Source organism: Camelus ferus, chromosome 9 (assembly GCF_009834535.1).
Source record: "Camelus ferus isolate YT-003-E chromosome 9, BCGSAC_Cfer_1.0, whole genome shotgun sequence".
NCBI lineage: Eukaryota > Metazoa > Chordata > Mammalia > Artiodactyla > Camelidae > Camelus > Camelus ferus.
In genome coordinates this window covers 30,856,233-30,879,452 of record NC_045704.1, presented here as the reverse complement: position 1 = coordinate 30,879,452, position 23,220 = coordinate 30,856,233, and the positions used below count along the sequence as shown (strand labels likewise).

The following is a 23,220-nucleotide window of genomic DNA, read 5'->3' as shown; positions in this document are numbered from 1 at the left end:
TATTAAGACTTCTAACTTATCTCAGACAGAAAGTCTCAATTCCAGCTAAACTTACAAGATTAGTTACTTAGAAGACATTCTCATTTTTGGTATTTATATTACTATCATACTGATGGAAACCACACCATACCTTTGCAAATTAAAATTTGTAGTGAAAAGTCTCAAAAATACTAGAACACATAGGATTAAAGACAAACAAAAAATATTCTTTCCTAGGGATTTTAAAATACTTGCTAAATTATAAAAAGGTACCCAGTTTAATGGGAAAAGTAATAAGCAAGTAAGGGAATCATTGGTTTAGAGCTTGATTTAAATTTTTTCCAAAATGATTCTCGACTGATTTATTAAAAAAAAAAAATTCAGTGTGCAAAGCATGGTATAATCATACAACTTACCTGAAGGAAACTGACTGCCATTAAAAAGAGACTATAAGAACCAATTCCACCTGTAAATACTTCATTAAGGTCCCTCTGTAATAAGAACTGTTTCAATACTAAAACCAAGTATGGCAATACAGGATATTTCTGAAAAAGAAAATCACATGTTCAATGAAATCCTACATCAGCAACAGCTCTAAGCATTAACAGCACAATGGTCTCTAAGAATAAGCTGGTCCTTACACTACAAACTTCGGTGGAGATGCATAAAATACTTAGTTTCCTATTTTTAAAAGCAAGCTATAAAAAAGTAAGCTACAAGTAATTCAGGATTTTCTCCTCACATCTAAACTCTAAAACATGTAGTTGTAAGTAACAGCCCCCAAGCACTCAGTACGGGACAGAAAACACCGGCAGTACTCACTGACGGCCATCACCGGGTAATATTCAATTGTAAACAGGTAAAACACACAGTCCAGGGCAATGTCTCAACTCTTCAAGCGCCGAATCGGGATTTTAAAGAATCACGTTTTGTAGGTGGCACTCCACCAGGCAGACCAGGGTCCTTCAGATGACCCTGCACAGCCCGGGGGCGGGAGCACTCGTGTCTGCAGCCTCCCGCGCAGGCAGGCGAGCCCACAGACCCACCTTCCGTGCTTCACAAACAAGGGTGAAAAGGTCCACGCTAGCAAATGTGGACGGCGTGGGTCCATCTTTCACTCACACACGTACTCCTTAAGTCGCTCCACAAGCCAGGCCCTCGGCCAGGGACACAGGTAAACAAAGCAGGTACAAACACCTGGAAAGGAGTCTTAACAGCCGCTGCCGGGGGTAGCAGAATTACTAGTGATTTCTACTCTTTTCTTGACACTTACACAATGAAAACAAACTGCTTCCACAAGAAAGAAAGAAGCTTATACTTTTGCAAATATGTCAAAGTAAGCAAGTATGAGAAATAAAAATGCGGAGAAATAATCATTTGTAAACATTACAGTTAAAGTCAGAAATAGTTTCTTTACATCCTCTGACCCAGAAATTCCACTTCTAGGATCCTTCCTACAAACAATTCATTAGCATAAAGGAAGATGTAGGCATGGAAGGATGCCCACCAAGTACTTTTTGTAACAGCAAAAGACCCTGGAAGTGCTGCACAAAGCCTGACACAACCTAACAAAGGTCAACCGTGCAGTCAATGAAAAGAATGAAGGAAACCTGTCTACGCCAATACGAAAAAACTTCCAAAATGTTAAGTTAAAAAAAAAACTATAGACCATGTGTATATAGTGTGCTATTGCTTTTGCTGAAAATTTCAAGAAGAGGATAAACAAGCAAAGAAAAAGGTTGATGATGGTAAATCCTGTAAAGCTGATCTAAGCATATAAGGTATAAGGGTGACGTGCTTTTCACTTCCTTTTTAAATGGGTAAATTTTTACCATGCATACTATTCTCAATTTTTAAAAAAATGTTTAATTTCTGGTAAAAAGAAAATTTACACACACCCAATACCTCCAAAAGAGTGGGATTACGGATAATATTTCTTTTCTTGTTCTGTTTTTCTGTATTGTGCACGTTTATACAAGAATGTAATGTTTACCACACGACGAAACAGTTAAAATTTTTTTCTTATATAAAAAGAAGAAGGTAACTCAAAGAGCTGCTAAAGAAAAAAATTGTGCAGAGAAAAGATGTTCCACATAAACCAAAGCAGTTCACAGCTTTGGTTCAGGGAGAGAAAAGCTGATGCATCAAGCATGTGAAGTGTTCTGAAGATGATGCTGACCAATTCTCCCCTATCCTGGGAGAAAACAGAACAAGCGGAAACAGATGCAAACCACTCCAAGATAAAGTAAGGACACCTGCAGGGCCTATCTTACAGGTGAAGCCTGGAAGAGGCTCCCTGAAGAGGGGCTTAATCTGCACTCTTGGAGACTGAAAGGAGACACGAATCAACTGTGCAGCAGGACTCAGCCCTAGTCTCCCTAAGAGGAAAGATCTAGAGCAGAGAAGTTCTTCAAAAGCTTCCTCAACCCTTAACTCTTATTGAGGTCACATTATAAATTACTGATTATTACAAGCAGATTCAAGGAAAGTAAAACCATTGCACTGAAAAGAAGCACTTGTCTGTAATGCAAATACAAAAATAGTTTAGCCAAGTATCTCAGACCACCACCACAAGGGAATCTCAAAACACAGCTCTATTTCTAATAGTTTTCACTGAATAAACGCTATAAATTCTCTGACCTTGGTAAAATCTTTGATGAGGTCAGCTGCTCTCACGCCATTCTGTACATTAAAGCTGATATCAACTTTCACTTCGGTAAAAGAATCTGTTAATTTAATAATAGGTACCTAGGAAGAGAAGAAAAATAAAATTTAAATACTTTCACCAAATTAAAATGACAAAATCAGAGAATGGAAGGTTACCAGACTTACAGTCTTGACTTCCTCATGAGGACAGTAAAACACTGAGTGTTCTGAATCCTATGTACCACAGTGAACTTGGCTTTCTAGATACTTTACGTTACATACTTAGCATTTAACCTCTTACAATATATTTTGTAATTTCTTTTGATAAAGAATTTTGAAATCAGGTAACAGAAACCTTTCTTAACATTATCTACTTTGGAACAGTTTCCAACTCAAGAAGATCAAGAATTATGAATGTCAGTTCATAGCACCAAGCTGTTTCCAATAAGGGAACTGCTAGTCCCACACAGTAGTTCACTGGCATTATTGGTCAGCTTTGCAAATAGCCCAAGAAAACAACAGAAGAACTTAAAAAATAAGAATTACTCTAAAATGAAAAATGATAGAATGATTTAACGAGATATCAGGAATTCATAAATAAAAAAAAAAAAGCCCTATTTGCATCATGCATTAGAAGACTCAGGCCAGCAAACTCCACGTACAGAACTGGATTTCCAAACTAACAGCTTTTAATAAAAAACACAAGTTGTTTTGCTCTAATAAAACCTAATATGCAAAAAATCCAAACTTCTAAAATATTTTATTTATTTCTAGAATGAGCTTCCACAAAAAAAATTTTAATGCCCATTCCATTAGTTAAAATATGATTTGATTTACAAAATTTCAATTATATACAATTTTTCAAGGATACAAAATATGACAGAATAGAAAAGCAGTATCTTCTATGTAACTATAAACTTTTTAATAGATATATATTAAAAAACTATCAGGAGTATTATGTATGATAAAATTAAGTAACATTTTTTAAAGAAATGTGTAACCAGAACAATTTGTCTCACAAACGAAACTTTTTATGTTCAAACACTACGATCATTAACAAAAGGAAAGATCATTCACTCATAATATGACTGTGTTCACCAAAATTAAGTTTCAATTTTACAAGTTTCATGCATAAGTAATTAGAGAGTTTAAGATGAAACACTGAAGCACTTACAGTTGCTTTGTCTAGAACTTTCACCGAATCCTCATCTGCAACCTTATGCTTCCGAAGAGCCTCTTCCAGGGTCCAGAGGGGCAGATTCTCCCACTTCCCAAACACCACAAGATCGATGTCACTGAACACAGAGCACACACAAGAGGTGTTTAAAGAAGCAATAGACTGTACTTACTTGAACTTACATTCAGGCTACAGACTGCAAGTTAGTACCATGAAAACTTATTTCTCACCCTGCCCAAGGAAGACTGAATGTGTTGGTGAGGACTGTTTTTCAGAGGGGAAGTGGAGGTTGGTGATTTTAACAACCTCCTCCTTATCGTAGTCATTTCACGGGTGATGCTGAAAGAAGTAAAACCTCAGAAACACCAGTTAATGTTTCCTGTGCATAAGGTCTTCCGGTACTAAAAAACTTAAGACCTTGCAAGTGAATGAGATTAACTGTGACTTAGATTATTAAGTATAAAAAGCAAGATGCTGGCAGTGTATCTAGTATGCTACTATCTGTGTAAAAAGGGAAGAAAACATACATTTCCTTTTATATGCATATAGTATTTCTGGAAGAATAAGCAGGAACTAACTGGTAACAGTGGCTCCTCCAAGGAGAGAAACTGGGGACAGAGGTGGGATCTAGACTTTTCACTGTAATTATTTTTGTGCCCTTTTCAAATCTGAAATAGGTGAAGGCACTACTTGTTCATAAAATTTAATTACATTTTTAGAAAGAATGACTCAGGGTTTTGCTGAAGCTCAGAATCTAAATAAGAAAAAATATTAATGAACTCAAAGTTTAATATTTTATGGCTTTTGTGGGCCTAGGGCAGCCATGGGAAGAATGGAAATTGCTGGGACCCATCCACTTTAACTCATTTTAAGTTTGAGTAAAGTAGATCGAATTAAACTCAAATGAAAAACATAATGGATGTCTACAGTTAATCATGCTGTACTGTGCACTTAAACATTTATTAAGAGGGTAAGTCTCATGTTGAGTGCTCTTCCCACAATAAAAACAAAATCAAAACAGGATGAAATGTTTTGGCTTTGTAAAGACCATAGCATTTCAATTTTTAGAGACAGGTATTCACCCCTCAAGGAAGCCTTCCCACTCCCCAAAAGGGGCCCCAACACACACACCACACCCTCACACTCAGCTATGGGTCAGACTGAAATAAACAAGGGGCCTGAAAAGATCACGACTTTCCTGAAAGAAGAGTTTGCACCTGCACCTCTGGGCCAGAAGGCTGGAACAGGAGCTAACAGCATGAGTTTTTAATAAAAAATGAGAGACCTGGCATTCCAGAGTATACAAAGTTCTACAGTTTAATCAGGTGTTTTGCCGTAATATTACATTAACATCTGTGTTAGTGGGTTAAGTTATGGGATTGAACAGTTCTCTGCAGTGATATTCTACATCAAAGTAATTTAAATAAAATATAGGTAAGTGAATTTTTCTCTCATAAATCTGTTTTGTTTCTACTCTTAACACATTCAACAGTCAAAATGAATACACTCTAGAAAAATGCACAATCCCCTGAAAGCTTCATAAATGTACTAACCTAGTAGGTAAATACAGGCCAGTTTTAAAACTTCCAAATATCTGGACCTGAAATAGAAAGAATTATTATATTAAAATATCAGATGATAAGCCACCAAGCTATGGAGAAATGTGGGGGTTTGCTACCCTCTACTGGTATATTTTAGTACTACAAGAGCATTTTTTTCCTCTAACACCCCGCTTTCACGAGGTGGGATCCTGTATCTCACAAGCAGACATTTGGAATATGGTTTAAACTTATTAGGTTCAAATATCAAACACGTATACTAAAATAGAAACCTTTCAAAAGTAAAGTTCAGGTCACTAATGTTCCCATATAATCCAGAGACACAATCATAAAGCTGTAACCTTTGTTCTCTAAGTGGAAGTCTTGCAGATTACTGAATTAGGCTCAGACTACTTCAACTGCAGGACAAGTGCCAGCCTGTAGGCCATCTCTGCAGAGAACACCAGGCAGCTGTCATTACAACATCACGCTGGGCATAAAGCTAGGACACATCCTGCCCCAACCCACGGACAACAGTGGGAAGACTCAGGCAGGTGTGTGTACGCGAGTAATTACAATAAAGGACAAACAATGGAAAAAGCTCAACTTCTGAGGTGAGGTGGACCCAGGAACCTGATCAGAGCCTCGTGTTACTCATCTGCAAAAACAATTATAGATAAAATCCCCCACCTCAGAAGTAGGACGACTGATTTACATGAGGGTTTCTCAATTCAGCACTCCTGACATTTGGGACAGATCATTCTTTGTGATGAGAGGCCGTCCTGCACACGGTATGACGTTCAGCAAGCTCCTTGGCCTCTGATCACTATATGCCAGGAGCACCTCGCCAGGCATGATAATCAAAAGTGTCTCTGACATTGCCAAATGCCTCCTGGGAGGTAAACATGTCCCCAGTTGAAAGCTGCTGATTTAGATCACACAAGAGAAACAATGGGACACACAGCTGCTCAGTAAAACACTGGTGTCCTCCCCTCTTCCCTGTACCTTCAGTATCTTATTTGAAGCTTCTTTGTTTTGCCAATTGGACCAAAAACACTTCCCTATTTTCGCCTTCACTACCCCAAGGCAGAGTCTAAAGAAAAGCTCTATAACAAAGTATAATGGACTCTAATTAAAAGTTACTTCTTTGAATCCACAAAATTGGAGAACAGACCCTCAAAGGAGCCCTAAAAAGTGTGCGTCTGCAATAAGAACCACAAATAAGAAGAGGAAATCTTGGCTAAAGGTTTTATTCACTGGGTGGGGAGGGCTGTACTGGGAGACAAGGAGTGGTTAGAAAGAGAGAAGAAAAGTTTCAGGAGAGCAGAACACACACCTGCGTTAGCCTATGAAAATGAACTTCCAGTGACGTAAGAGATTCCTACCTGACATCTTCATTCAGCTATAAACAATTACATGTTTATACCAGCAGGCTGGAACAAAATAGTAACGGGGTTCTGATACATCACATTCAAACAACGGACTACTCCAACGAGGCCTGATCTATCTTTCTTCTCTTTGTATGAGTGATTCTTAAATATACCTTGCCTTTAGTAGTTGCTACTCAGTACTGCAAAGAGTTTAAGTAAGTCATGCGATTCAATGCACATAATTAGGAAGCCCAAAATTCTAAAGGCTGAAGAAAATTGTTTGCCTTTAAAATTTCATTAGACCACAATCCTAAGGATGCACACGCACCTGCATGTGAGGGCTGCGAGTGGGATGTGGACACACGCTCTCCATCCTGCAGACAGGGGCACTACCCTGAGCACCCAGCCACCCAGACAGGTACTCACGTCAGCGCTGGGCCAGAGCTCCTTAATCACACTCTCGATCCTGTTCACCACCTCCATCCGCATCTTCTCCTCCTCTGGTCTTGGAGACATGTATTCATAAAAATCACTGATTTCTTCATGCAGACTGAAGAAAAAAGGCAGGAAAGTTAGTGTGGGCAGAGCCAATCTAATGAGAAATCATTATCTTAAATAATCTTATCTAATTAAGTCTTGTAACTTAGCTGATGATTGTATACTCATAGATTTCTCACCTTAAATGTTAGTATTACAGTTCATAAGCAGCTAAAATGGGAACGTACAAAATTTAATCAAAGATGCCAAAATAATTAAATAAGAAATTCCAAATTCCAGTAATTCTTAATGGACGTGTACTAGTAGCTCTCACAGCACTTTATTATCTGCCTGTGCAAAATACTTGCTAGATGCTGGTGATTTAAACATTTTTTAAATTTCAAGAGTAAAGCTTGGCTTATCTTTTTTTTTTTCTTCCCTTTTTTTTTAATTGACTTTATTTCTTAATAGCCTGTTTCCAATAAGCCCTAATATGCAGGTATAATATAATCAATTACACAGTTACACACATACACCACACATGTACGTCTGACTAACTAGAGAAAGACTGTTTTAATGCTTCCAGCACCTGGAAACTCAGCAATTTAGGCCAAAATATTTTACTCTGATGCTCAAGTTAGGGCTTAGTATGGGGACATGTGAGAACTGGGTTTGCAGTGCTTTTTAAAAATTCTTTCTAGCCTCACTTTAAAATAATCAGTGGTGCCCGCTTACAATTTCTAATCACAGACTCTGCTTATATGGTGCTTACCCAATGAGCACATCTTTCTGGTTAGTAGCAAACTCTAGGCTAAGTGCAACTCTTTAACCAAGAAAACAGAGCCCCAGGAGGAAAGGTCACATGGGAACGGATTTTGCAGCTCAAAGCCCCTAAAACTATCATAGCTTTACTGTATTTGTGGACATGGTGAGTGATTTGAGGAAAAGAAATGTTCTGTGTAGTGATAGGAATAATGAGCTGCAGCCCTGAAACATCTCATAATAGCTTGTCCTTACTGACATCAGCCCACTGCATCCCTCCAAGTTTTCCCCTAATAATCAGGGTATCAGGACCCTCCCATCTTTAGTAGTTTCAAATTCTGTAATTTAGGGTGTATCTGGGGGGGACAGTGTGAGTGTACAATTTACACAAAATGTCTGGCCTTTGTCTTTACACTTCTGATCTAGCAGACCTAAACACAAAACGATATGAATCCAGGTGACACAGACAAGCTTCCTGGCCGTGGGGACTGGCCCTCTTACCCCTCTGTAATCCATTCCTCACGGGAGCAAAACAGCGTGTCTTTCATAATGTTTGGTGAGTGAATTAGGTGTCAAATGAATAGGTCAGCCGTGAATATCTGCAAAGACCTGAAAAGAACAGCTGGCAGACAAGGCTCCATGAAGGAGCTAAAGACTCCCAGAGACCAAGAGGTATGAGGCTCACTTAGGGGGCTCTGAGCAAAGCGCACAGCCCGTGGCACACAGAGGAAGAGGAGAAGCACCGGGGAGGAAGGCAGGTGCCGATGACGGTGGGCTTTGAGTGACAAGCTAAGTTCAGACTTTCCCCTGTGGCAACAGGGAACTATTTAAATGCCTCTGAGAAAGACTAGGGAAATCAAAAATGGAGCATTTTAAGATTCGTCTGGCAATGGTGCAAACTACAGACTGGCAGAGAAACAAGACTGGATGCAGAGAATGGCTCATAAATTACTGCAGCTATAGAAGGACTGAATGAAGGCTGGAGGACGGTGGCAGGAAAGAAATGGGCTCCAAAAACAACACACACACACACACACACACACACACACACAAAATGGCTGGGCCGCAGGACACAACCAGCAACGGGAAGAGAGGAGTGAGGATGCCTGCACAGGCTGAGGCCCGAGGGGCTGGGGGAATCAATGAACAAGATGAAAGGAAAAACTAACTAGGCTGGCTAATGAGCTGAATGTAGTCAATGACTACTGTAGAACAGAAGATGAAAACAGCATTCCTTATCAAACTGGGGCAACTGTGAAGAGCTACCATTAGGAGGAGAAACGAGTATAAAATGGAAGGAAATCTGTGAAACGTGGGTTGAACGCTGACGAGGAGGGAGGCCCGGCTCCAGGTGGCTGGCGGTGAGCTGGGGAGAGGACGATCTCTCGGTGTCTCAGGCTAGCACAGGTGATGGACCAGGAAGCTGGGAGAGGGGCACTGTCAAACAGCAAAGGGTGCCAAGTGCCAGGGGGCAGCGTCCTGGAGGACAGTGGCAGCAGAGCAGCCCTGAAGTAACGGAATCTGGAAGGAGGGATGTGCCCACAATTGAAAGCCCATTCAGGTTCAGAACAGGTACAGGATTCACAGGAAGCCAGAAACATCAAGGGACTCAAAAAGGTTTTAAGAAGGGAGAAAAAAATGTCTAAGTCCCAGCCTCCACTGGCTATAATATTTAAAATGTGTCCAAGTATGCAATCAACAGTTTCTGCCTCTTGGGATGTTTTATTTTTAGGCAGAGTCAAAAAACTAGAGTTTCAGACTCAGGCTCCACCTCAGGGCAGCTGCGTTCCTTCTGAAAAGTGACTGGCATTTTCCAGCCTCGGTGTCCTCAGGCACAGCACAGGGGTTGGCAACAGGAGCCTTTTCCGGCCCTTAGTTTCAAACCCTGGGCCATTTGGTAAGGAATGATTTATAGCAGCGTTCTGCCCGTCTGCTGTGCAATACTGCAGAAAAAATCAGATTTTAAAACTCCAGGGAGTTCTGCAGGTGAATCCAAAGACTCCCAGTGGAGTCCAGCCTTCCTTGGCATGCTTCTAGGTACCTTAAGATCTTCACCTTCTGATTTTTTTTTAAGCTTCCCAGGTTTTAATATATTCTCTAAGGTCACTGCCTTCAGCTTCTTAAAGACAACAGCTAAAACGATTACACGTTAGAGAGTTTACAGCTTACCTTGCTCTTCTGCACTTTTGGCAAGGATGAGGACCACAAATAAACAACAAACAAATGAATTTTTTATCTAACTGGGTCGTTTGCTATGAATTATCAGAGTTTATTTGTGATTAGAAAGCACATCACTGCAAAACATTTCCATTTCCACTGGGAAAAAACCTCCTAAATTTCACTGTTAACCACATTACAAAGGCTCACTTACACATTTTCTAATTCAAATATAGGCCAAAAATATTAAGCCCAACTTCCAGTTAATCTTCAAGTCGTATAAAACGAAATAGGAATTCATTCTCTAAACATCACCAAGTGCCAGTGTTCAAGGCATCAGAAAGAAGGCCGGACACACATGATCCTTGCCCTGGGTAGTTTCCATCTAACGATGAAAACAAATACTCATTTGAAGCAGTTTCGTGATGTGTAATACGTATGTTCCGCAATGTTCCACCATAGGCAGGTTGCAGATGAACAGGAGTGCTGTCCAATGATCACAGCCGTGGGGAACACAAAGGGGTAGCCTTTCAGGGTAGTGAGGTCCCCATCACTACAAGTATAAATAAAGAAAGTAGACAACCATGAAGCAAACAAAAGTCTTATAAAAGACTTCTGAACCTGGTAAAAAGTGGAGATTCTAAAATTCCTGTTTATCACCAGGCTTCTAGGATTTTAATTCACACATTAATTTGCAGGCAAGTTATTGCAGGTTTATGAGGCAAACTCTTAAAACAAGATGACCCTCAAGTTTACTATACCAAGGAACCACCTTCCTATTTTGGAAAATGTGGTTCTACAGGTTATCCTATTTCTTTTATTGATTTGCAATTGCCATATTGGAAGGGAAAAGAGGAATAAGGGGAAAAAAGAAGGGCTATTAAAACAAAACCATACTTGAACAGTAAGAACAAGAGAACCCATCTCAGGCCTGCCAGGTCATCTCCCCACCCACACCTGACACAAACACCACTGCCCATCTCGTCTGCGCTTAACCAGCTACACGTAAAATGCTTAAAGAACTAAGTGAGAAATCTTGGTATGTTTAGGAAATAAACTTCCAGTAAAGATTTTTATATAGTTTGGAGAGGCCCTATCCCTGTGGGCTGCACAGTTTTACTGGCACGGCATCATGTGTATCTAGGTGCTTTAAAAATCCTGAAGGAACTGAACCCCAGTTTTGGAGTGGCTACTACATGCCTCGCACACTTGAGTGACATGACAACCTAATAAAGGCTGGAAACTAGAGAAACTCTGCAAGTTTACTTTCACATATTAATGCAACTTTATGCCTCTGAGTTCAACTACCCAGAGAAAACTTTAGTTTTTCCCACACGTGGATCACAACTTAACATGATCAATGTGTTGTATGCTACATACACAGCCTTGCAAGTTTCTTATCTTAAATTATAAAATACACCTCTCCTGTGATCAAAATTCCTGACTACCCAAAATACAGTGCCTCTATTAACATATGGATGTGTTTTTTTTAAAAGGAAAAGTGAGCAAGAAAACACATTTAAAGGAAAAGTATATAATAAAAATATACATAAAATAAGTGCCACTATATAACTAGAGAGGATGCCCCCAAAAACAACAAAAAAAAAAATGAGAACCAAAATTAATTTGCTGGAATGAAATTTACATTAATCTCAAAGTGATAACACAAAAATTTAATAAGGCAAAGAAGACATAGCAATAAAAAACAGTGCCCATATTTTTAAAAGTACAACCTCACAGATAATTTAGGTCAAAATAGAGACAAGAAAAAGATCACTTTTTCTCTGAGAAAAGTTCTGCCAGAGTTAGGAAAAGCTAGAGTTTCAAAATGGCTCTCCAAGGCTCAGTTTCTCTAGCTATAAAAGGGAAGACCTGGCTTCACACTTTTTCAGTTGAGCTGGCAAGGGTGGGGCTGTGAGTCTCTCAGGAGCCTCTGTACCCTCAAAAACAGAGGCAACACGTCAGCCTCCCTGATGCCGCCAGGCCGATGACCCACTGCCGGCCCCTCTGCTCCACACTGCCCCCTGCAGCTCACCCAAAATCCGCTCAGGGGAACACTGCGTCCTGAAGGACCCTTGCCCAGCTTGCAACGTGCCCAAGGCCACTGTCATATCAAGGTCAAGCTTTCCAGTTTTCAGAACTGAAGTCCTCCTTAATTACTAACTTCAGACTTATGTGAAGGCATTGACAAAGTTCTCTTCAATTACTGTCAATGACAAGATATTCCCCTCCACAAAAATGTTAAGATTAATAATAACCAATTTTGACAAGGATATACAGAAAAGACACTCACATGCTATGTGTAAAAATATAAATTACTACAACCTCTCCAGAGGTGGTTGTATTAATAAATCATAAATAACATTTATATAAATAATTTTTTAATTCTCTTTTATTAAAACCAGAATCTTGAAGAACATCTATCTGCACTCTCATGTTTCATGGCATTGTTCACAAGAGCCAAGATACGGAAACAGCGCAAGTGCATACGGACAGATGAACAGACAAGGAAACTGTGGTATACACCTATAATGACAATAGATTTAACGTTGTGTTCTCACCACAAAACAAGTGAGGGGACACAAAGAAACTCTGGGAGGTGCTGGATATGTCTGTTACCTTGACTGTGCTGATGGTTTCATAGGGGTGTGCATATGTCCAAACTCACCAAGTTGAATATTCATATTAAATATACGAAGTTTTTTTCAGTATCAATTATAACTTCAATAATGCTGTTTAGAAACAAATCTCTTTCAGGGGAGAGTATAGGTCAGTGGTAGAGAGCATGCCTAGCATGCACGAGGTTCTGGGTTCAATCCCCAGTACCTCCATTAAAAAACAGACCTAATTATCTCCACCCCAACAACAAAAAATAAAAAATAAATTAAAAAACATATCCCTTTATTTTCATCCTCCAGAAACATTTCCAAGAGGGAACAAGGTTAGTCATCACAGCATGATTTGGGACACTAAATAATTTAGAAACAGTCTCAGTGTCCATCAATGGGATCCAATTAAATAATCAGAGGAGCACTCACTGGCCTTCCCTTCAATTACAGCCAATAACCCATTAAAAAGAATGAAGCAGAGCTATATAAGCTGATGGAGAAAGACCTAAGATTTGTTAAATGTAAAAGAATGTGTTTAGCAAGATCCCTTTCATGTGCATTGAAAAGACACACACAAAGAACAAATAAAAACTGCTCACAGCAGGCTCCTCTTGCAGGGGGTGCAGTGGGGTGGGACTAAGGTCTGAGGTGCAAGATCTATATACGCTTTTGTACTGTTTGATTTTTTTCAAAAGCACGTAGGCACCAAGAGAAGTGAGTAACAGCAAGCCCTAGGGCGATCCCCAGTGCAGCATGAGTGACATCTTCAGGAGGCTCTAGAATTCAAGTTTTACAAAGAAACTGTCTCACACACACACACACACACACACACACACACACACACACACACACACACACACACACACACACACACACACACACACACACACACACACCCATTCTCTTGTATTTCCAGCTGCCAGCTAGACTCCGCTACTTAACCGTCACCTCAAATCCAGTAAGCTCAAGATGAAATTCTTAATTCTTTTCCAAAACCTGTTCTTCCTCCTTGCATTTTCCTCCCTGAGTCATTGTTTTCCCCAAATAGAAAACAAACTGGTCTCCCTGCCCCCATCTTCTTCTTTCTCTGGGCCATCTTCCACGTGATCACTGGGGTCCCATTCCTCAAGCCATCTGTGTCACTTGCAAACTCCTTATCAGAGCACTGCCTTGCCTGCTGCCCTTTTCATCCCTCTTCTCCCCTCACAGCCACAAAGAACTGTGCTGGAACCCGCCATGCCTCTTCAGGAAGCCCGCCCTTGCAAGGGCAGGGCCTGTGCCTGAAATACCTTCTTATTCAACCTCTGAGAGCTCAACCATCACCTCCTTGGTCACGTTCCCAGACGCAGCATTACTTTAGTTCCTCCTCAATGCTCCTGACAGCTCTGGTTCTGCCCAGCAGTCAATCACACGGATTCACAGTGAATCCTCCACTTACAGGCCTCCCTGCTCTGACTCAACTCTCTGACTCAGCTCTGTGTCCTCAGACCCAAGACACAGCACAGAGAAGCTCTTCTGGAGAACGGGACCCTCGGCTGACATGTGTACATCCATCCGCACCCATGTCTCATGTCACAAAAGGAGACTGCATGCCTTAAAATGAGCTCGGTACCAGGATCCAAGGAAATGGACACTCACACTGTGAAAAATGACAGAACCAGAAAGAAGCACAATTTGGCCCCAAACTACAGATGTCCCTTAGAGTTAAAGAGGGTAATTCCACTTGTCAGAATATAGCCTAAGGAAATAAGTCTGTATGTGCATAGAGATATGGCTACAAGAAAATATCATGTAATTTTTTTAAAAGCCAAGGTTTAGAAGTATTTCAAAAATGAAATACCCTATTATCTTGATATTTTAAAGTCTGCACAATGTGTCTAATTTTCTATAGTAGTGATAAAGATACAGCAATGTCACTTGAAAAAAGCCATGTCTAACTAAATAGATCACCAGTATCGAAGCTAAAAGGAAAAAACTCTCTACTTCTTCTATTTATAGATAAGAAACGTCTTCATACCCCAAACATTTCTCACCATATCCTAAGATTTAAAAAAACAAGGAAGAGAGAAAATATGGATGATGACGTAAAATTATTTAAAAGGAAAAAGAGTCTACATATCTTAGGTTTGCAAACTTTGTAGGCATTTAAAACTGTTATTCATGATTAAGGAATGTCCCATTTGCTATGTCAGCCCCTCCTTGGTTAGGACACGGCAGTAAAACTACAGAGCAGATACTTGTCTCTGTGTTCTAGATTATAAAGTTTTCACTTTTTTTCTTCTTTTAAGAGGTGCTCATACCTGCTTTCCTAGAAATCAGAGCATTCCTTTAAAAAATGCCATCGTCTGGTGCTCTCAATTTCTGGACCACAGTTTTATGAGGACAATGTTTCAGAAGGATGGTTTTTTCATTTGATTTCCTCTCTGTCCCTTCTCCCTTTACTGCTCCGAAGAGAGATAATGAAAACCATCTGACTTCTCCCAAGCCTCTTACTTTTGCCACCCAACCCTGTCACTTCTTTCAAGCGCGTACAAAGAAAAGGAAAAGAGAAAAGAGGGAAGAAACTGTTACCTAAGAGTTGCTTTATCTAATTCTAGTCATCAACTCTCTCCACTTCCAGTAAAAATTCTGAACTCCCCCCACCACTCTGAGTAGACGTAAACTTGGACACAGTTGGGAAGCTCAAAGAATAGGTGATAGTATTTCCCAACTAAGAGCAAATGTCTTGAAATAAAAGCTTATCTAATAGATTTATCCCCCAGGAGAAGGTCCTCAAATATTTGCTGAGTGAAAAAACAAATAAATGAGGCTGAATCTTTCCATTTTCACAAATTTCAAATGTCAGTAAGAACAGTTCATTCCACAGAAGTTTGTTATATTCTCTTTTTCTGTCCAACTATTTTATTTTTATTTATTTTGGAGGGAAGGAGGGAAGTTATACTCTTAAATATAATAATGAAATGTGGATACATTTAACCCATGCAATTTTAATACCAAAGTTTTATTTATTTATTTTTCATTTATTTATTTATTTTTGGTTGGAGGGACTGATGTTTTTAAGAAGAGACACTGCTGCATAAATACACAAGTGCTTGCAATGCCTTCCCGTGCATCAGGGTACTGGGGAAAGAGGCACAGGACCAGCACAGAGGTACCTCACTTTCAAGGACCCCTACGTCACTATTAACAATGATTACCTTGGATAATGGAATCAGGAACAAGGCTAACCTGGATAAAGGGTTTCACAATTAACTATTTTTTTTTTCCTGTACTGTTGAGATCTTTTGGATAAGTGCTGGTAATGTTTACAGAATTTTTTAAAGCTTAACTGAAAAAGACAAAAGCCAATTGATTCACAAAGAATTCATTTATACATACACCAAAAACATAATGCTTATAAATTCAGGTTGACTTTATGAGGTCCTATATTCTTTCAAAATTAACAACAACAAAATAAACTCTGAAAGAAATATGGGAATTTATAGCTGTTTGGAAAAACACACAGGGGAAAAAAAAAAAAACTCACTTAAAAATCACCTTCTAAACAGCAGCAAACACAGCCGGTGGTGACTACGTACCAGACACATACCCTCACCAAACCCCTGCTGCCAAATGCTTTACTCCCTGTAACACTGTAGAGTCAGTGGAAAAACACAGTAGCTATATCATGGTCACTGTGCATGTCATCTGATGCTATAAAAGTCAATTTGTGATGACTGCATATTATTCTAGTATTTGAATACAGACAAACTTCATTTTATTGCAATTTGCTTTACTGTGATTTGCAGATACTGCATTTTTTTTTTTTTACAAACTGAAGGTTTGTGGCAACCTTGTGTTGTCACATGATGATTAGCATTTTTTAGCAATAAAGTATTTTTAATTTAATTTTATTATTATTTTTGTTTGTTTTTATGAGGGAAGGTAATTAGGTTTATTCCTTTGTTTCTGCTTGGTGCAAGTACTGGGGATCGAACCAAGGACATCTTGCATGCTGAGCATGTGCTCTACCACTTGAGCTATACCCTTCCCCCAACAATAAAGTATTTTAAATTAAGGTATGTACATTATTTTTTTAGACATAATGCTACTCAACACTTAATTGACTACAGAATAGTGTAAATATAACTTTGATATGCTCTAGGAAACCAAAAAATTTGTGTCACTCACTTTATTGCAATATTCGCTTTGTTGCGGTGGTCTGGAACTGAACCTGCATTCTACAAGGTATGCCTGTGTACCTTAATTTATTCTACCAATTCCTTAATCACCGAGCATTTAGGCTGCTTCCAATTTTTCATCACTATAATTAACAATATAATGCTATCTTTGCACATAAATCTGTAATCAACTCTCATTTTTCTCTTAGAACAAATTCGCAGAAGTGGAACCCCTTGGTGAAAAAATATGAAGAGTTAACACTTTTGAGGAATATTCCCAGAGTGCCCTCCACCAGAATGGATGCTGATACAGTCTCCCACAGAAATGCATGAGGGTACTTCCCAACCTCCACACCAAAGTGGAGTGTTTTGCTTTTATTCTTTGATTCCTAATAAGGTTAGGAATTTTCTCCATGTTTACTGAACATTTGTATTCTTTCTTTTTCAACTCATTCCAATAGGCTATTAGGTAGAATTAACACATAAGTTTAAAAAGCATGAGCTGGAATCAAACCTCTGCATCCCACTGACCAGGAACGCCTGGGTAAGTGCCCTACACCTCCCCGGGCTCACTTCCCACCTGCAAAATGAGGACAACAGTATCTACCACCTTGGAAAGTTTCTGAAGGGATTAAACAAGAGTATGGAAAAGGCTTCGCACAGGGCTTGGTGTTGACTTTGCACATAGTAAACCCTCAATAAACATCAGCTATTTACTAAACACTTGCAGAGTATAAGGCACTGAGCGAGGCAGTAAGACACCAGGTTGAGTAAGCCAGACGTGGTCCCTGCCATCATGAAGCTTACAGCCTACTGGGAATAATTTTAAAAAGAAATTTTTCTTCTTATTTTTTGTGTTGTGTTTGTGTTATTTGCTTACTGGTCCATTAGCATTCTTTATATATTATGGCTATTAACATTTTCCCATAGACAACAAATACTCTTTCTGGTTAGTCCTTCCATTTTGTAAAGTTTTTTCAACGTGCATAAACTTTTTTTTTATGGACTTACACCTATGAATCTTTGCCTAAAAGGTACAGACAGCTAAGGTAAATGAACATAACTGTAAAAAGAAAGGGCAACTCACGGGCAACTGTAATGCTGAGGTTCATCAGGGAGAGGTAACTGGAAAGCCCACATCCCATCTAAAGGAAGCAGCTGCCACTTAATGCTGGCCAATCGTTGTCACGTTGGAATGTGAAACCATCACTGCCAATGCTCCCCATTTTGCAAGATAAGCCAGAAATCTAGAGACACTGCAAAATTTTTATTTTAAAATTTGGACACAATTTTCAAAAGATAAACTAAACAAGATAAAACATAACGTATACAGGTCTGATCCAGCCATTAGACCATCAGTCTGCAATCTCTGCTTTAAAAGTCTCCCTCTTCTGTATGTTTCAAAAGGCTTTTTCACTTTTAAGATTAGAAAAATACCTGACTATCAAGAGAATGAGAGACAAGCCACAGACTGGGAAAAAATACTTGTAAAATACATAATCTGATAAAGAACTGGTATCCAAAACATACTAAGAGCTCTTGTTTTCAGAGTTTAAGAGTTTTGTTTAAGAAAACAAGGAACTCAATTTAAAAATGAGCAAGACTTAAACAGATACATCGCAAAGCAAAAAAACAAACGAAAACAACAACACAGAGATGACAAATAAGCATAAGATACTCAACGTCGTGTCATTAGGGAAGTGCAAACTAAAACAACAGAAAAAAAAAACCAATAGTGAGATACCATTACACACCTATTAGAATGGCCAAAAACCAAAACACTGACAACACCAAATGCTGGCAAGGATGTGGAGCAACAAGAACTCTCATACATTACTGGTAAAATGCAAACTGGTGCAGCCACTTCGGAAGACAGTCTGGCAGTTTCTTACAAAAGTAAACATACTCTTAGCTTATGATCCAGCAATCATGCTCCTTGGTAATTCACCCAAAAGAGCTGAAAACTTACATCCACACAAAAACTTGCATACAGATGTTTACAGCAACTTTACTCATAACTGTCAAAACTTGGAAGCAACCAATATGTCCTTCAGTAGGTAATTGGATACATAAACCGTGGTACATCCAAATAAGTAATATTACTCAACACTAAAAAGAAATGGGCTATCAAAGCCATGAAAAGACATGGAGGTACCTCAACTGCATATTCCCAGATGAAAGAAGCCAATGTGAGAGGGCTATGTACCGTAGGATTCTAACTATTTGACATTTTGGAAAAGGCAAAACTATAGAGACAGTAAAAGGATGACTGGTTGAGGGGAGGAAGGGATGAACAGGCAGAGAACAGAAGGCTTTTAGGGCAGTGAAACTGTTCTGTATGATATACATTTACCCAAACCCATAAAATGCACAACACCAAGAGTGAGTGCTAATATGAACTATGGACTTAGGGTGATAGTGATGTATCAACATAGATTCAATTCATTTTAACAAATGTACTACCTTGGTAGAATATGGGAAGAAATCTCTGTACCTTTCACTCAGTTTGGCTGTGAACCTAAAATTGCTCAAAAAAATAAAGTCCATTTTAAAAATCTGACTATATTTCTTCTAATTACTTAAATTCTTCCTTTTTTCCTAATTAATTATCACTTATTCATTTAGAATTAAACTGAATATGGTGAAAGGTAGGAATATAACTTCCTTTTCCCCCAAATAGTTATAATCAACTGTCCAGCACCCTTTATTATTAAATAAGCCATCCTTTTCTTAATGACTGAGCATACACTTGATGTTCTGGTCTGCCCAACAGCTGGTCCCCTGCTTCCCTGAGTAGTTCTATCACCCCAACCGCTTCTGCTAGGGAGTAATTCCTCTCCGTACTGTTGCTGCGATTCTAGTGAGGCTGCACAGCAGAGCCGGCGGATCCCGGACAGAAGCAGGCATGGGTGACCCCGTTAGTGCAGCATCTGACAGACAGGGCCCAGGGACGGGCACGTGACCCCAGCAGTCTGCGTGATGTCCTTCCTTAGGACTTTACATACAGACGCTGAGGAAGGTCATTTTCTTCTCTGACCTCAAGCTATAAAAATAGAAGCCTAGAAATACCAACAACCACACCTTTTCCTCTAGCTACAAAAAGGAAGCCCACTGGTAACAGGAGCGAATGGAGCCAACTCTGAGAAAGAAGCAAATTCAGGGGAGACAGAGCATTTGAGCCTCCCCTGGAGTCACGGAAGCTAGTAACACTCCCAGGGTATCCCAGGTACAAAATAAGTGTTTTGTTTAGTTTTTGCTTAAACCAAGATGGTTGATTTTCTTTCCTTCACCCTTGATTTACACACAAAGCCTCTGCTCAGACATTAAATTTGTATGCACAGCCAGGTTAGGTCTAAGCTTTCTTTTCAGATCTACTACTATTTCTATCTAGTCTAGGGCTCAGGGTACCCTTTAAAATTCTTATATAAATCTATAAATAGTTGATAGTATGAAACCAATCCTTCCCAAACTCATCTATAGTTTTCAAAACTATGGTTCTCATGGCTATTCTTGCCTGTTTATTCTTCCAGCAGCTCCTGAGAATCATTTGAACAAGTCACTCCCCTCACCCTCAGAAAAAATTCACTGGAATTTTTATTTGTATTACATTAATTAACAAACTAATGAACTGAACATCTTTGAGTTTTTTATGCCACTCGCTGTAACTTTTTTCATTTTCTTCACATTTTTAGCTGTGTTTTAAATTACTTTGAGGGTTTTGATGCTGTAGTGAGTGAAGTCTTTTTTCTTTTTTAAAATTATATTTTCTGACTGTTACATAGAAAGCTAATGACTTTGGTATGTTTATTTTGTAATAAGCTAGACAATTTTCTAGCCCAGCTGCATGGGCTAGAATCACCAAGGCCAGGCCAAATAATACTGGTAAGGGCGGCATCAGCGTCTTGCTCCTGATTTTAATAGGAACTGTTTCTAGGGTTTCACATAATGTTGTAAATTGGTTTGAAAGTGCCACTCATTATCAGGCTATGAAAGTGTCTGCATATTTCTAGTTTACTCAAGTTGTACTCTTTTTAACAGACAAATTTCATTTAAGGCTTCCCTCAATGAAGTTATTTTCAACAAGCATCTGTTACACTTTTTGCCAGAATAAAGCAACATGGTAGCTTCTTCCTTTCATAATGACAATGACAACTATGAATGGTGATTAAATTAAACGCTATAACTCTAGGTATGTGGCTTCAACAAATTTCACAAACAAGCCACTAATATAATAGCAACAACAAAAATATTTCAAGTCAAACAGAAACCCACTATTCTAATAAGTCAACTCCCCCTCGCCCCGCCCCCCACATACTCCCAACTAGGTAACGTCCTTAACCCAATAAACAGCAGACAAAACAAAATGGAAATAATTCACTTGATACTTTCATCGAGCAGCCAACCAGCAGATCACAGGAAAATATGTTTTCTGGATGTGCACAGAAGTTTAAACACTGATAACAAAAATCATCTGAACCTGGCACTGTTTCATCAGATGTATTTTAAGTACACAGGTTTGAACTGTGCAGGTCCACTCACACAGATTTTTTTCAATAAAGACTGCAGTACTAAAGGATCCACATTGTTTGACTCCGCGGATACAGAGGAACCGCCAACACCGACAAGCTGTAGACATAGAGGGCTGGACGTTATACATGCATTTTCAGCTGCAGAGTTGGCGTCCCTAACCCCCTTGCTGCTCAAAAGTCAACTGCACATATGTTTCATTTACTGCCTAACTTCTCTTAAAACCTGCCAAAGTTATCAGCAGTCACATCTACTTGCAACATACTGTAAAGTTCTTCTACAATGACTATTTCTTCTACTCTGAGGTGAGGCCTCATTTTACTATTTCAAGAGGATTTCTAGTACGTCTACAGTTGGCCACGCAGCACTTTCTCGTAATAATGCTTACTCATCAACCTTGTAAAGATTCTCGCTAAATTTATCCTTAACCCCTATAAACAAAACTGTAAGACCTATGGACAAAATAAGATCTATTAGATAGCCTACAAAATGTATATATATTTATACATAGACATTTTTGAGAAGACTCTTGCAAACACTTTGACAATTTTAAAGAGGCCCCGTAATAATAATAAAACAGTGCCTCTTCACTAACAGAAAATGAAATACGGTAAGTATCGCCAAACTTCCGTCTACGTGCTAAAACTTAATGATGAAAAATATGCTTTATTGCTCTATTAGACATAATTTAAAGCCTTCACTCTGTTTCCGTAACTCTGGCCATCACTGTGCACACCATGGCTGTCCAGCATCACTCAGAGCAGCTTGGGGTCTAAATGTGGGCTCTGCTGCTTTGTTATCAGCTCATTCTTACCATGACCTTCTGATTTTCGCCCCTTCCCTCTTTAGCTTCTATTATACTTAATACAGGCATTAAAGAAAAGTAAACTCACTGAGAGCTTAAGGGTTTCTCCAAAGAACCAAGCTCCCAGTTCTGGTGCTAGGCTTTGAGAGCGATACTGATGGGGCAGGAGTGCATGTCAGAGAGGGCTTCACCTTGACAAAGCATCTCCCTTCTGTATGGCACCTCATAGTTTTCAAAGAGCTCTTACCTATTGCCTAATTCAATCATCCACAATAATCCTGTGAAGGGAGGCTAGGCAGAAGTTACTTTCTAACTAAAAGAATTTTTTTTTTAAATAGGGAATAACTGACTTCCCTAAAATCACAGAAAATCAATGGCAGAACCAAATCTGGGAAAAGGATCTCACTTGTTAACATGCCAACCATCAGGATCACAGAGGCAAAATTAGTCTCAAACCCAGCTAAGACTTTTCTAGCTGAGTGACCTTTCAAAAGCTAACAGCTGCCCTCAGTATCAGTGCCCACATCTGTAAAACAGGGACATGAACGCCCATTCGGCAGCTCCGCGTGGCCCAAGCCCACCGCCTGGCACTTGTACACTTCAGAGTCCTGCTGACCTTCTCAGGCTTCAGCTGTCTCGAGTCTTCACGAGCTTACACATACACCAGGACGCTAAGAGAGTATGACTAGTCACTTCTGTAAGGCAGGTCCACCAAAACAGCAGCCACTTAACATGGCGGCCACCAGCCACACCCCCACCCCCTAATCCTTTTCAGACCAGGCTTCCCTCATCCTTCTCATTACTGACATTCTCATAAAGACTTATGGAAGGTGACGATGTGCCAAGCACTGCCAGATGTTGATTTAATCACTTAATCTTTGTTCCATCTGAGAGTCCAGGATCTGCTACTCTGAGCTTACTATTACTCTCCAGCAGTCTGACTCCCTTAGCCCTTGGCCCTTTGGTCCGGACCAAAAAGCTAACTCCAAAGCATTTCAACAAATAATTCAAGT

At 39.4% G+C, this 23,220-nt stretch overlaps 1 protein-coding gene across 2 annotated transcripts in view; it reads right to left on the bottom strand.

Moving 5' to 3' along the window:
• The window catches only part of TENT4B (terminal nucleotidyltransferase 4B), a 57,606-nt gene that overhangs the window by 8,068 nt on the left and 26,318 nt on the right, over positions 1–23,220 (bottom strand). For both annotated transcript variants that reach the window (XM_014558258.2, XM_006183532.3), the window contains exons 2-6: positions 7,137–7,260; positions 5,356–5,402; positions 3,800–3,920; positions 2,620–2,727; positions 396–524 (exon numbers count right to left, since the gene is read on the bottom strand). In XM_014558258.2, coding sequence (XP_014413744.2) covers positions 396–524; positions 2,620–2,727; positions 3,800–3,920; positions 5,356–5,402; positions 7,137–7,260 — 529 coding nt within the window. The remainder of the gene's footprint in view (positions 1–395; positions 525–2,619; positions 2,728–3,799; positions 3,921–5,355; positions 5,403–7,136; positions 7,261–23,220) is intronic.